This window comes from Stegostoma tigrinum, chromosome 7, assembly GCF_030684315.1.
Source record: "Stegostoma tigrinum isolate sSteTig4 chromosome 7, sSteTig4.hap1, whole genome shotgun sequence".
In the NCBI taxonomy this organism is placed as follows: Eukaryota; Metazoa; Chordata; class Chondrichthyes; order Orectolobiformes; family Stegostomatidae; genus Stegostoma; species Stegostoma tigrinum.
Genome location: NC_081360.1, coordinates 44,834,586 through 44,850,212, shown reverse-complemented (window position 1 = coordinate 44,850,212; position 15,627 = coordinate 44,834,586). Strand labels below are relative to the sequence as shown.

The window sequence follows — 15,627 nt, the reverse complement described above, 5'->3', positions numbered from 1 at the left end:
TACTCCAAGAGGAAGAAGAATACTTCTTCCACATGGATATCCAAAAAAACTGGGTCAGAAGATGCCTACACAAACAACATCAGAAAGATACTACATGCCCTGACACACTCATCACACTACCCTACATCAGGAACACATTGGAGCTCACCACAAGACTCCTACGACCGCTGGGCATCAGAGTGGCACATAAGCCCACGTCAACGCTACAACAACTGCTCACCTGAACTAAAAACCCCTCCCCACCATGGACAGCGCTAATGATATCTACAAGATCCGCTGCAGAAACTGTGAGAAACACTACATCGGACAAATAGGAAAGAAACTAACAAGAGTACACAAACACCAACTGGCTGCAAAAAGACATGACCAATACTCACTGATCTCAATCCACATGGACAAGGAGAGCCACCATTTCGACTGGGACAACACCAAAATCCTGGTACAAGCTAGGCAGAGACAGGCACGAGAATTCCTAGAAGCCTGGCACTCCATGAAGCATGCTGTTATTAAACATATTGAACTCTACCCCCTATACATTCCACTACAAACGAAAATCGGAAGTGAGGCAATCCATCTCAACGCACTCCAGAGTTTACAAACCAGGCAGAAAAACACACCAACACTTCATCAGAGGCTGCACTGGGGATGTTACCCAGCATAGTAATGAAACATTTGCAAAACAAGAAACCAGCTCGGCATGCCAACCAACCTCAACACCCACAACCCAAGCTCAAAATCTACTCCAAAACCTTGTCCGCAACTACATATCAGCTTGTGTAATTTTACCATTAGAAGTAAGTTGCAATGAAATTTTAATCTTGCAAGGGCACACTAGGGCATCAATAAGCATGCAAGTGATGAAATACTGAAGGACAAGTTGACGCAAAATAACCAAAGATGAGATTATCTGGCAACTAATGCCAAAGATGGATCATTTCACCAAGGAAGTGAATGGAATGAGATTCGAATTAGATGAAATTAAGTGGAAATTCACTTGAGAAAACATAATCTATAATGAAAAGGAAAAACTGTAGAAAATAGTTAAGAGCTAGAAAAGAATTACCAGAGATAAGCATAACAAAGGAGGTCAATCACGCAACAAAACAGTCCTAAATAAAAGGACAGTTAGAAAAGTTAGAACTTTAAGAGGAAATAAGTGGTGTGGTAATTGACAGGTAAAATATAGACTTACATAATGATTATTTAGAAATAACTTGTTAATAAATAATTATTATAGGGTGATATACATTCTGATTTTGAAATCAGTTTGAACAGACATTTAATCAGTGGAATAATGGATAACAGAGATAATGGGAACTGCAGATGCTGGAGAATTCCAAGATAATAAAATGTGAGGCTGGATGAACACAGCAGGCCAAACAGCATCTCAGGAGCACAAAAGCTGATGTTTCGGGCCTAGACCCTTCATCAGAGAGGGGGATGGGGAGAGGGAACTGGAATAAATAGGGAGAGAGGGGGAGGCGGACCGAAGATGGATCAATTCCCTGGCCCCCAACACCTCATATTCACCATGGACATCCAGTCCCCACACACCTGCACTCCGCATGCAGACGGCCTCAAGGCCCTCCGCCTCCTCCCATCCCGCAGGCCCGACCAGTCCCCCTCCACCGACACTCCCATCCGCCCAGCCGAACTCGTCGCCTCCACCGACACTCCCATCCGCCCAGCCGTGGAGGGGCATTAGCATTACTGACTCTATACACATGGTGATCTACACACCTTTGACAAACCAGGGGTACTTGTAAACTGTTTCATTTGAATCGATTTTTAGTAGCGTATAATGACAAGAAAAGATTTATGCAGGGCAGGTATGTTCAGGGAATTGCTTTGATAATTTATTCTGTGGCAGTCCAAGCCTTCCAAACTCATTGGCCTAGTAAGCAGACTTAGAGACTGCTATGAGACACAGCATGTCCTCTTCAAATTTGTTTTGATTGTGGATATGAGAAACTCAAAGAAAGAAGTTGAAGAGATACGACAAAAGCTGTCGATGACCAGATGTCATTTTGCAAGCAACCAGCGTGCCTAAGATGCAGTTCAAATGCATACACAGACCTGTAGGCATTCTTCAGTACTTGCCAGTCAGGTTGGTCCAGAAAAATTATGATGTGCAATGATCTGCCCAACAGCATCACAGCGTAAGCTAAAGATGCAAGAGAAACAAGGCACTGAGCATGTATCATCTGTGGATGAATCCAATGAAAAGCAGGAAGACAGCAAATACAAAGCAGAACTAGCTACACTGCCACTAAATGTAACATTTACATTCAAAGGTTACCCAATCATACACCACTACCATAGACAAAAATGGTCCTGCGCTCAATCATTCCCCTTTGCATCCTGTTATGCCTTCCCATTCATTAATAAGCCACAGAAAAAAGTGAACTGGCACTTAGCTTCTGAGAATGGAAAAACAATTTATAGTATTCCAGTAACGTGCTGACATAATAGTTTCTCAAACATGCTTATGGGTGCCCATTATGAACTACACTTCTATAGGGTGTAATCCAGTGACTCTAATAAAAGTAGAGACATGCTGCTCAGATTGCTAAAATGTTAGCTGATGACCTCTGTCAGAAACAGTGAAGGTCCTGATAATGCCTACTTAACTTTCAGCTGTGCAGGGGCAGACTCCAACCATAGGCAGCAGAGGCAACATGTTGGATATGGCTGGGTGGATCAGGGTTAGGTGATGCAGAAGACACCTTTCTTGTCCCTAATGCATTTCACTCTTATTTTCATCTGGACTGTTAGACAGCAACTTCGAAAAAAGTTTTATGAGGCCAAGGTTTATGGCTTGCCATAAACACAACAACATTAGTAACACTTTTACAGATGCATTTCCTGCTCTTTGAATTGGAATTTCCTGAAGGTGCGTTTTACTGTATTGGAATGGTTGTAATTTCTTTCACCTTTGAAGAGAATTTTGTTTTTAACTTAAGCAATAAATACCATTTAGAAGGACATTTTTCTGAAACTTTCACTTGTTGGCAGAGAATTAGAAGATGAGAAATTCCACACAAATGCCTAAATGCAGGCATTTCTGCAAGGGCAGATTGCATTTAATCAAGAAGTCTAATCAGTAGACCTTGGGAGCGTTATATGGGCATATACGTGGAGATGTTTTTTGCTACCGCTGTACTGAGGAACTGGATGACTATTTTGCAAAGGCTAGGTAATATTTGGCTTAGAATCAAACTTACTTATGCACTAAACAAATTACTTCCATGTTACTAGGGCAGTTTGAAAAATATCTAATTTTATTTTGAAACTGAACTTGTTATACATTTAAATCAAATCTATTATAGTAGTAAGAAATAACTAACAAGTTAGTACTGAATGTAGAAGAGCTGATAAATTACTTAAGCAATTTACTCATTACTAAATTTTTGAATGACTCACAAAAAAGCATATTTTAAAACTTAAATTAAGCATTTCATTAAAGCTTTTGCTATGATGATGCATTTTTTAAATAAGCAATAAGGTCAGCACGTTCACTTTTCTTCTTGATTCCAGCAAACAGCATTTTTGTTCCAGGAATATATTTTTTAGGGTTCTCCAAATATTCCATTAGAGTGCTTTCTCCCCATGTTATGCCTGCATATAAATTCAAATTTTACTTCAATATTTACTTAAATAATTAATTCTGAAATGTGTGCATTAAAAGTTAAAATTTAAATTGCACTACCTTTATTTTTGTTTGCATCCGTGTATGTATATCCTGGAGAACTACCAGTCTTACGCCCAAAAAGACCCCAGAGGTTTGGGCCAACCATATGCTTGCCACCTTTTTCAATTGTGTGGCATACAGCACACTTCTGAACAAAAATTTTCTTTCCTTTCTCTGGATCACCCATTTAGACTCTAAAACGAAAAAAAGAGAAAACATTAGGGATTGTCCATGAGCTAATGAAACTTGCTGTCAAATCTGAAAATGAACAGATTCAAAATATATTACAAATCATGAATAAAATTATACATATTAATGAGATTTTACTGTTCATCTCCTATGTTTGAAAATGATACTTAGGTTTGCCTGACAAAGCATAATTGAAGTCAGCAGGGCTAATTTTTCCCTGCCCAATGTTTCATGTATGCTTATTTCCCAGAAAGAAGAAAAAAGACTACCAGACGTCACATTCTGCCCACACACCACTTATGTTCTAGAAGAATTCCCAGTTAGCCAGGGAATATAAATGGGAAAGGAACATTAAATTTAGTCTTACTTAAAACAAGTAGAAGTAACTTCAACAATCTGGTCTTCACATTCAACTAATTTTCCGAACTCTGGCTATAACTCACATGATAATGTGGCACATAATAATTGTGCTCCCAATCATTGAGCTATGCTTAAAATCAACAGTAAAAGGACAAGGAATATTTTTCACATGGATTCGAAAATCAACTTTTGGGAAAGAGATACATTTCTGCCTCCAGCTTTGTCCAGGAAGTTAATGGAGTTATTAGTTATTTCACTAAGTTTTTACTGTGTCTTATGCAACAGATGTTTGATTTATTGTTTGGACAAAACAAGAAGATAAATGTACAATGAAAGGCTTGAGGTTCTTTAAATGGCAATTGATTTCACAGAGGTGCACTTTAGGTAAACTGTAAAAAGATTTATTGAATCAACAGTCTGCTTCTTTAGGACCATGTACACAAGGTACTGCAAGAAAGCACAGATTACATTCATTCAGCACATACTCGTTTTATGCACCACATACTCATCAGGCACCAGAATTTGCTGATATCTGTGAATTCAAGAATTAATCCTAAGTGACCAGAGACATGCACTGCTGTCATGGCTTCTATCCTTTCAGTGGTATACCGACACAATATACATACATTGAAATGCACAACTCCAGCAGATCTGCCAAATATACTGTTGTAATGCTAGAACAGTAATCTAGATGCATTGACACATCCGGGGCATTAAATATCGATTTCCAGGCCTGAAAACACAATATTCAAGCACAATGGATTAGATCGCCTGCTCAAGTACAATGCTAATCAAAAGTGAGGCATGAAAAGACCCATTCTGAGGAAGGGTCACCGGACCCGAAACGTTAACTCGGATTTTTTCTTCACAGATGCTGCCAGACCTGCTGAGCTTTTCCAGTAATGTCAGTTTTTGTTCATTAAAAGAAGCACACTTCTCATACTGTTACTCCACATGTATTTCTGGAGTGACACTGTTACCATTGCCTTGAGCTGCTCTCAGCTATGACCATAAGAACACAAAATAGTAATACCTGTTATTTAAAACCTTCCCATTGCTGGAGAGGAAATGGCATTTTGCTATGAGGTAAAGCCTTTCAAAAGGTTCAAGGGGCAAGTTTTTTTGTGTAATGCAGTTTATTTAAAAAAGGTTTGTAAACAATAAAATTTGCAAATGTTATAAACAGAATACTGTAAAATCAAACTCAGGATGACAGGGACAGACTGGCAACATAGACTGATACATTCAAGATGAAACGATACAAAGTATAAAGTACAGCATTTCGAAAAGAGGAAAAAGAAACAATGTAGACTAAGCCAATATAATTTTAAAGCAGATGCAGGAACAAAAAAAAATTGGCCATTCACATTAACAAATATTTGAAGTTGGCTTGATGAATTGTGTGTGTTGTTAAAAAAGCATAAGAGCTCCATGGCTTTACAGTCAAAGACAATATCAAAGCACGTAGATTATACTAAACCTAATCACTGATTAGTCCCCAGGAAGAGTACTGGTGACAATTTTACATTTCATCATATTCATGGCTTATGCCTTGTTAATGGTGGACATGCTCTGGCAAGGCAGGAGGTGAGTTGCTCTGGCAAGGCAGGAGGTGAGTTACTCACCTCAGAATACCTAGCATTTGACCTGCTTTTGCAGCCACAGTGCTTTTATGACTGGTCCAGTTCAGTTTCTGATCAGTGGTAACAGGCAGGACTGAGGCCACAGCTGTTCATAATTTAGATAAATAACTTTGATGTGAGAACCACATTCAATATTTCGGATTTGGTGATGACACAAAATTAGTTGGGAATAGAAAATAGGAGGACAATGCAACTCGAGTTCAAGCGAACTAGGACAGGCTGTAATTGGGTGAGAAAGTGGCAGATGGAATTACCATGAGCTGCATTTTACCAGAAACTGGCCTGGCGTCAAGTTCAGGAGGTTTGTTCTAATACATTATCTTAGATAATTCTCTGCAGTTCATGTTATTACCATGTGTACCATGCCTCAGCAAATCCCAACCATGCACCAGGTTAAGTACTGCCAGCCAGGATATATATATCCGATGTGTTCTGAAGAAAAGTCATATTAGACTTGAAATATTAACTTTACTTCTTTCTCCTTAGATGCTACTTGACCTGCTGAGTTTCTCTAGCACTTCCCACGTTTGTCACAGTTTGTTTCTTACTTGAAATACCCTTACACTTGTGTGCTTTTTTGGAACAAGATGATGAAAGGAGGATGCAATGCAAGTCAAGCTGCACCAGAGGTCTTACATGATGGGCTACCTCTATGCGTGTCTGCATGTACAGAACTGTCAGAGTAAAGCATGACATTTGCAACATGTAACATACACAGAGTCTGAGACTGAGTTTTGTCACATGTTACAGAATGACCTGCAGCTGAACTCATCCTTGGCGTAGGCAATGTTCTGAAGATTATACATTATTGACCACCAAAACTGCATGATGTAATTATCAAATCAGATGACAACATTCCTGAAGGCTCAGGAAGTTGCACATCATACTCATTGTGGTTTTACCCTCTGTAACATGTGAGGCCACAACCTTAGTAAGTTAGAACTGATATTCAACTCACTTGCATGTTATGGAAGCCACTGTTACAACTAACTTGATTTGAGACCAGGCAGTCATCAATATTTAGCTTGCAGAAGCAAGTGCCAGGATAGTTTTTGCATGGTTAAGGATGATCTGATGCTGAAACTCTAGGACACACTGTGAGACCAAGAATCCAGTTGAAAACAAGCATAGCAAGATGCATGTATCCAGTTCAACAACTATCAAACACATTTTAAATACAGATGTGATGCTTCAGATTCATTTATGGATCTGGAAGTAACTTGTTGTTTGGCTTTTCAGGATTTCAGTGTTCATGACAGTGTATTATATACCATACAACTTTCATCTCAAAACAGGGTCTGCAGAAGGTTGCTGTCTGTCCCAACAAGGGTATCGCCAAGGCAAGAGGAAAAAGCCTGCAGGGTGTGTGTGACAATCTGATGCTGTAACCATTGTAGAAACCCTTCAACAATTTCTCTACAAACATGCTTGCTTTTTATCCACTGTTAACAATGAATACAGTGCTCCAACCTTATATTTTTAAGTAAATTCATAATTACTCCATTCCAATCTTTTGGTTTCACATGAGCTTTTGGAGAAACATTGCACACAACCTTTGTACAACCATATCTTAATTTAAAACTATTCACTGTGAATAAGTGCCTACTTCTTTTTATGGTATTTCTGCTTGATGACCATATGCAAGATAAAGGCTCCTGTCCTTGTATTTGTCTGTTTGCTTCCTGTGTGGCTGGATTATGTGAGATGGCCAGATCATTTTGGAATTCAGGTGGGCATTATCCACCAGGAGCTGAATCTGAAATTGACTTTGTTACTTTCATGACTGTGTTGGTGAGTTTTCTGACACTGGAATATGAACAGTTGAATATTTTATTGTCTAAAGCATTTCTGCCACCTGTTCTAGTCATGCTACGTTATCGATCATTGCTCACCATGGGCACTGATCGACATCAGAGCTGAACTAATGATAAAAATAAATAGTGAGCTAATGATAAATGGCTCTATCCTGTGATCCTTAAGCCTGTTAATAACTAATTGGAAATCAGCTCTTACGATATCCAGATCAGATTCATGAACTGATGAACTGACACAAATTGGTCCTCCATGAGTTTGATGTTTTTCCTCAAAAAGCAGTGGTTAGTCTTGCTCATCTGTGCTTTGGCTGATCAGATGTACACCAGATGGGACTTGAATCAGGGCTTCCTACCCCAATGGTAGAGACAATATGACTGCACCACAAAAGCCAGATCTCTGTATATAATGGCCATTTGGAGGAGCTATTCAATTAGTCACTTTCCCATGCTCCTTCCTTTTGAATTATATTGAACTTCCTTTGACAATTACTGTTACTTGTGTGTGTATATATATCCACCCATAATGAAGATGCAATGACATAGCTCTGTATGATACTTGAACACAGATCTTCTGATGCACAGGCAGGGATACTACCACCATGCCAGAAAACCCAATGCAGTGTTTAATTTAATTTTCATTCATTCATGTGACTTGGGCACCGTGGGCTGAGTCACCATTTATTACCCATCTCCAGCTTGCCCTTGAAGGTGGTGAGCTATCTTCACGAACTGCTGCAGTCCATGTGCTGCAGATAGTCCAACAATGCTGTTAGAGACAGAATTCTAGGATTCTGACTCAGTGACAGTGAAGGAATGGTGATATATTTCCCACACAGGATGGTGAGTTGTGTTCCCACGTAAGTGCTGCCCATCTCCATGAAGAAATTGGTGATAGGTTTGGAAGACGCTAAGTATCTTTGGTGAATTTCTCCAGTCCATCTTGTAGATAGTAGCAGCAGTGTGTACTGAGCATCAATGGTGGAGTGAGTCAGTGTTTGTGGATGCAGTGCCAATCAGGTTGGCGGCTTCGACCTGGGTGACATCAATTTTCTTGAGTATTATTGGAACTCATCCAGGCAAAAGGGAAGTATTCCACTGCACTCCCAACTTGCGTCTTGTAATTGATGGACAACTCTAGCAAGTTGGAGAGGAGTTACTCACTGCAGGATTCCTAGCCTCTGACATGCTTTGGTAGGCATTGTATTCATATTATCTTGATCAATTGGGTCAATACAATGAGGATTTGCAAATTGAATTCTATTTAAGCAAATGCAAGGTATTGCATTTTGGTAAAACAAACAAAGGCAGGACTTATACAATTAATGGTAGGGCCCTGGGTAGTGTTGTGGAAAAGACAGGCCTAGGGGTTCAGGTATATAACTGTTCCGAATTTGCAACACAGATAGTGGTTGTGGCATCTGCCTTCATTGCCCAGTCCTTTGAGCATAGGAGTTAGGATATGATGTTGAGGTTGTACGGGATGTTGGTGAGGCCTCTTCTAGAGCACTGTGGGCAGCTCCGGTTGGCCTGCCAAAAGGAGGATATTATTAAATTGGAGGGTTCAGAAAAGACTTACCAGTATGTTGCCAAGAATGCAGGGTTTGAGTTACAAAAATAGATTGGACAGGCTGGGACTTTTTTCACTGGAGCGCAGGAGATTGAGGGGTGACTTTAGAGGTTTATAAAATCATGAGAGGCATAGATAAGGTGAATAGCAGACGTCCCTTCCCCAGGATGGGGAGTTCAAAACTAGGGGTCTTATTTTTAAGGTGAGAGGAGGAAATTTTAAAAAGGACATGAGTGCAACTTTTTTTACACAGAGAATCATTTGTGTGTGGAATGCAGGTACAGTTACAACATTTAAAAGACATTTGAATAAGTACATAAATAGGAATGGTTTGAGGAGATATGGGCCTTGTTCAGGCAGGTGGAACTAGTTTAACTTGGGAAGATAGTCAGCCTGGACTGGTTGAAACGAAGGGTCTATTTGCGTGTCGTGTGATTCCTAGGCTGGGCCTAGGGCACTACCTGAGTAAGTGAAAGGGCTCTTGTGGCCCACTGGCAGTGTCACTATCTCTGAGCCAGAAAGCCTAGATTTAAGTTCCACCTGCCTCACAGGTGTATAATAACATCCCTGGACAAGTTGTTTAGAAATATGTACTCTGAGTAACTCCTACAGAGATGTCCTGGGGCAGAGATGACTGACCTTCAACTACCACAACCATCTTCTTATCTTCCAGATATATCGCAACCAGAGTGTTTCCCCTGATTCCCATTGACTCCAATTGTGCTAGGGCTTCTTGATGCCACACTTGGTTAAATTGATATCCAGGGTGTCACTTTCAGTTAACCTACCTGTTCAAATATGTTATGATACACATCCACAGTAGGTGGGATTTGAACCCAGATTTTTCTTTACCAGAGGTAGGAACACTACCACTGTGCCACAAGAGACTCCTTACAGTGTGAACATCATCACATCTCCAAGGCAGATGGGACTTAAATCTGTGCCACATACACCCAATTTAGTCTCCAACATAACTGAAGTCTCTCAAAAGTATATACTCCATGGAAAATTAGTCCAATACTCCCTCCTATTGGAGGTAGCCAGTGTTTACAAAGGCTTAGTATAACCTGCATGTTTTATTATTGTCTTTGACTATGAAATCATGAAGCTCCTATGCTCTGTTAACAATCTTTTGAACTCGAAATGCAAACTGCAAAGATTTGTGAATGTGAACGAGCACACTTCTTTGTTCCAGCACTTGCCTTAAAACTGTATCATTTTTGTATGTGTTGCTTCTTATTTCTACTTTCAAACTGCATTACATCTTCCTTGTATAAAGTTTCAAGTTCAACGTATCTCTCCATATTACCAGTCTGTCCCTGTCATCCTGAGTTGATTTTATGATATTTTTATTACAAGATTTCCAAATTTTGTCATTTACAACCTTTCAAAAGAATTGCCTTGCAAAAACAGATATGCTCCTTTAACCTTTTGAAAGGCAGCAGAATGCCACTTCCTTTCCAGTAATGGGAAGGTTCTAATTCACAGGTATTACCATTTCATACTCTTATGGCCATAGCTGAGAGAAGCTCAAGGCAATGGTAATGATGTCACTCCAGAAATGAGGCAACAGTAAGAGAGGTGTGCTTCTTTTCATGTCTCACTTCTGATTAGATTTTGTACTTAAGCAGGAAGTCTAAGCCACTGTGTTGAATATTGTATTTCCAGACCTGGAAATCAGTATTTGATGTCCCCAGACCTGTCAATGCATCTAGATTACTGTTCCAGCATTCAAACAATGTACTGGCAGATCTGGTGGTGTTGGACACTTCATTGTGCCTATGTTCAACTGTTAAATAGGTATGGCACAGAAGGGCTAGAAGCTAAAATAGCAGTGCATATCTCTGGTCACTTAGTGTTAATTCTTGGATTGTGGATATCAGCAAATTCTGATGCAAAAAGACAGGGTGAGGTCATAACATGTGTTACGTGTAACTTCCTAAGCCTTCAGAAGTCTTGCCATTTGATTTCATAACCATGTTATGCTGCTTTAGTTGTTGATAATGCTGCTGTAACCTTCACAGCAGCGCTTATGCTGAGGTGGGGTTCGGCTGCCATTCTGCAATATGTAATGAAACTCAGACACAGACTCCTCTCTAAAGTGCGTGCTGCAAACACTCTGATTTGCTTTAACAGTTCTGTATATGGTGATAGCCCATTACATATGGCCTGGTGCAGCCTCCATTCATCATATTGTTGCAAAAACACAGAGCACTACGGTATTCCCATGAAGAAATAAACTATAACAAAGACAAAGTGCTGGAGAAACTCAGCAAGTCTAGCAGCATTTGTGAAGAGAGAAGCAGTGCTGATTTTTCAAGTCTGATATGACTCTTCTTAGGAACAGAACAGATATATATGCTGGCTGGCAGCACTTGATCTGATACATGGCTGGAATTTAAATTTTGTGCCAGTAATCCTAGCAATGTTGATTGTTCTGCCATTGCCGAGCCACAGTACATACATAATGAGGTGAACTACAGAGAACTATGAGAGATAATGCACTAGAGTAACCTTTCATGAAACTCGCTGGAATTGACACTCACCCAATTTGTGGTAAAATTCAGCTCACTGTATTCCGTCTGCCATGATCTTGCCCAATTACAGCCCATCCAAGTCCTCTTGAACTCTAGTTGCTTGTCCTGATACCTTCTATGCCCAGATAACAAAGTGTGGAGCTGGATGAACACAGCAGGCCAAGCAGCATCTTAGGAGCACAAAAACTGACGTTTCGAGCCTAAACCTTTCATCAGAAAAGGGGGATGGGGAGAGGATTCTGAAATAAATAGGGAGAGGTGGATCGAAGATGGATAGAGAAGATAGTGTTCATCTAGCTCCACACTTTGTTATCTCAGATTCTCCAGCATCTGTAGTTCCCATTATCTTTGATATCTTCTATGCCCAGCTAGTTTTGTGTCATCAGCAAATCTGAAATGTTATATTTAATTCTCCCTTCCAAATTATTTATCTAAATTATGAACAGCTGTGGCCTTGGCACTGGCTTTTGTAGTACACTACAGTTTACAACTGATCAGAAACGGAACTCAACCAGTCATTAAAACATAAGGGTAGGTGAGAGGCGAGATATTCTGTGGTGAGCAACTTACATCTTGCCTCATCAAAATATGCCCACCATTTGAAAGCTGCAAGTCAGAGGTGTGATGAAATACACAGCACATATTTGAAGCGTGCAGCTTCAACGACACTCAAGAACTTCAACACCATCCCAGACAAAATAGCCTGCTTGATTGACACTAGCACACCATCTTCCCTCATTTCCTCCTCCACCAAAGCATAGTAGTAGCATTGTATATTAACTACAAAATGCAATATATCACCTCACCAAGGCTCGACTCTACCATTTAGAAGGACAAGGGTAACAGATGAATGGAAGCAACACCACAGGAAACTTCATGTTTGCTCCAAAACAAACACAGTCCTGACCTCGAAATGCATTGTTGTTCCTTCATTGTTGCTAGGTCAAAATTCTGGAATTTTCATCCTAACCAGTGGGTGTCTGTGAGCACATGGACTCCATCGGTTCATGAAGGCAGTTTACCACTTCTCGAGGGCAGTCAGCAGTGGCCAGTAAATGCTGACTTAGCTAGCAACAGCCATTTACTGTAAAGGAACTCATAAAAATAGCCTTCCAACCCAAAGATGGCTTGTTTACTCCTAATTGCAAATTTAGCATTTTTGATCTCCCTTCCTGTATACACCTTTCCACCAATTTTTGAATTCTTCAATTCTTGCCTTTCACCCAGGAGGCAACTTCTATCCGCTGCTTTCTCTTTACTTCATTGTTCCACACAACTCCTCCTCTTCCAGCTTTCCTGTCATCATTTCACTGTTGTCTTGCTTTATCATTTGTGTTTTGGATACCTTCGACCCCATCAAGCCATTCACCACCTCGCAACCATTACATTCTCAGGGATATGTTTCCATCTTTAAACCCTCAGGTCTGACAGCCACAGGCTCAAGTGTATCCAAGCACATAACCAGTTGCTCCAACCACTGTCAAATGGACCACACTGAGCATACCCCATTTACTAGTCCATGATAAATCCTTTTTCTCCATCAGCTTCTCTGGAGGGTAAGGAAAATCAACAGCGTTTCAGAAAATTACTTCTACTCCATTGTTCACTTTGACTTCTGACCACACCAGAAACTGCGCACCTTTCGCATCCATGACCAGCCCCAAGTCCCAGCTCACACCACCCACCTGACAGCTTTCTTAACCTGGATCAGGCTGCGCGCTTTCACAGGGTAGCGAATTTCCGATTTCACGTCAATTCCCTGAGACATCCATCTCGAAACCTGTTGCTCGCTGCCAGCCATAAGTTATCCACATTGTCTCCAAAACTCTTATCCATAGCCCCGACGATGTTAACTACCCCTCCAGCGGACACTCACCCGATGGCGTCCACGACTTCTACCCGCCCCTGGGGTACGCACGGGGCCCTGTATGGAGGACAGTAGCGGTGAATGGGCTAAGGAGAGGATGGGGGTGGGCTGTTTAGCAGGCACTTACCCCTCGGGACGCCTTCACTTCGCTCTCCACCAGCCGAAGGCGGGCTGTAACCGTCAACAGTCTCGCGATCGACACGCGGCAGGTTGTGCGCAAGCGCGTGCACGTGCTGGACTACAACGTCACAGCACTTGCCCTTCATTCATCTCTTCGTTCATTCATCGAACAGGCTTCAGAAACCGGAAGCTTGCACTGTTATCAGAGCGGCAAGGACTTGTGAGCAAACACGTACACTTGAGGGAGTACCTGAATGCAGAGGGGTAGCGGTCAGGCTTAGCGACGGAATTCTGGGTCCAGTGATCCTTTTCAGAATTAATTGTAGCTAGGAAAAGGCGGGATAGAGGGAATTGGCGGTGCAGATTGCGCACAACTAAATAGGCACAGATTTTGTGCTCAGCAGCGAAGTAAACATGCTCACCCGATGACCTCAAAGGAAGACTTACCGAGCGATCTGATGTGAATATATGTGAAATTGCCCAATTTGGGTGAACAGAAAATCCTCCCTATTTTCACCTCTCCCGATGAGCACCTCGTTTTGGCATGATTTAGCAGGGCTTCCAAGAACAAAGTTGCAGTTGTGTCATTAAAGCTGTGCAATCAGCCAGTCGTACTAAATAATTCTCACTGACAGCCAGCGAGGATATGAAAAGCATTCATAATCGAAGCATGTTCAAGGTTACTAGAGAGAAATAAAAATCGGAATAAACATAGTGACAGAGCGGAAAAGTTTTTTTTAAACGTCAATTTTTCGAAACATGTAGTTTGGTAAATTCAGTAACGCATCATAATGGAGTCTTTTACATTATGTATTTTAAGAAAAATCTGTTGTTCAGTAGTTACTATCAGTTAGAACACCGTTAAGAAACAGATGTTATTGAATAACGCTTATTTGAATACAGTGATATTAGAGGACAAAAGCAGCAGTTAAAGTCATTTCACAGAGTTCTCTGACTCGTGTTGTGGGGCTTGAGTGTGCACAGCACAGCCTGTGGCACAACAGTTAATGATATTTCTCAACTTCGGTGTTAATCTGTACTTGTTAATATTGAAGCTATTTTTAATTTCAAATGGAATAATGATGTCAAACACTCATGGTTTCCTATCAAAATTACCAAAGTGTCAATTAGTCCCACTACCCTGCTCTTTCTCCATTTCCCAAAATTATTATTCTTTTTCACATATTTATCAAGTAGCTTTGTACGTTACTATTGGACTTGATTCCACAAGCATCACAGTCAATATATTCCAGGTCATGCCACCAGCTTTGTAATTATTTTCTCATATCATCTTGGGCTCTTTTGTCAAGTACCTAAATACATATTCTTTGATTGCTGGTCATTCCACATGTTGATTTTGGTGGTGGGCTTTGCTGACACCACTGCTTTCTTGTGTCAGCCTTGATTAAATTCATGGCAGCACGGCTCATGCACAATCCTCCCATGCTTAAGTGTGCAATTAATGCTGTCATCCTTCCCCTCCAGCGACTCACCCAAGGGCAGAAAAAAACTCAAGGATGTTAAACATCAGCTTCTGTAAACAAGCTGGTTTCCCTGAATTGACCTGCATTTGCCCTATGATAGTTTCCCTCCCTCTGAGCCAGGAGGCATGGGTTGAAGACCCACCTGCTCCAGATGTGTATGATACCATCCCTGAATAGGCTGATTAAAAACACCTAAATGCTTTCCCATTGCCAAGGTGTAATTGGTTGAGCTTACATTTCCCTCTTTTGAGCAAGGACATAACGTCTGCAATTCTTGCATCTTCTGATATCACCCCTGAGTGTAAAGATGATTGGAAAATTAAGTCTAGTGCCTTCAGAGTTTCCATTCTCACTT

The 15,627-nt window shown here is 40.8% G+C and overlaps 1 protein-coding gene across 2 annotated transcripts; it reads right to left on the bottom strand.

Moving 5' to 3' along the window:
• Window positions 1–3,472: 3,472 nt before the first annotated feature.
• On the bottom strand, window positions 3,473–14,061 carry LOC125454241 (cytochrome c iso-1/iso-2-like). 2 transcript variants are annotated; one of them, XM_048534812.1, is made up of 3 exons: window positions 13,796–14,061; window positions 3,710–3,885; window positions 3,473–3,618 (listed from the first exon to the last, which is right to left on the bottom strand). In XM_048534812.1, the coding sequence occupies exons 2-3, from the start codon at window positions 3,876–3,878 to the stop codon at window positions 3,473–3,475; spliced, it is 315 nt and encodes a 104-aa protein (XP_048390769.1). In that variant the 5' UTR covers window positions 3,879–3,885; window positions 13,796–14,061. The 2 variants fall into 2 exon arrangements, with proteins under 2 accessions (XP_048390769.1, XP_059503651.1); XM_059647668.1 differs by lacking the exon at window positions 13,796–14,061 and adding an exon at window positions 13,678–13,775.
• Window positions 14,062–15,627: the final 1,566 nt, after the last annotated feature.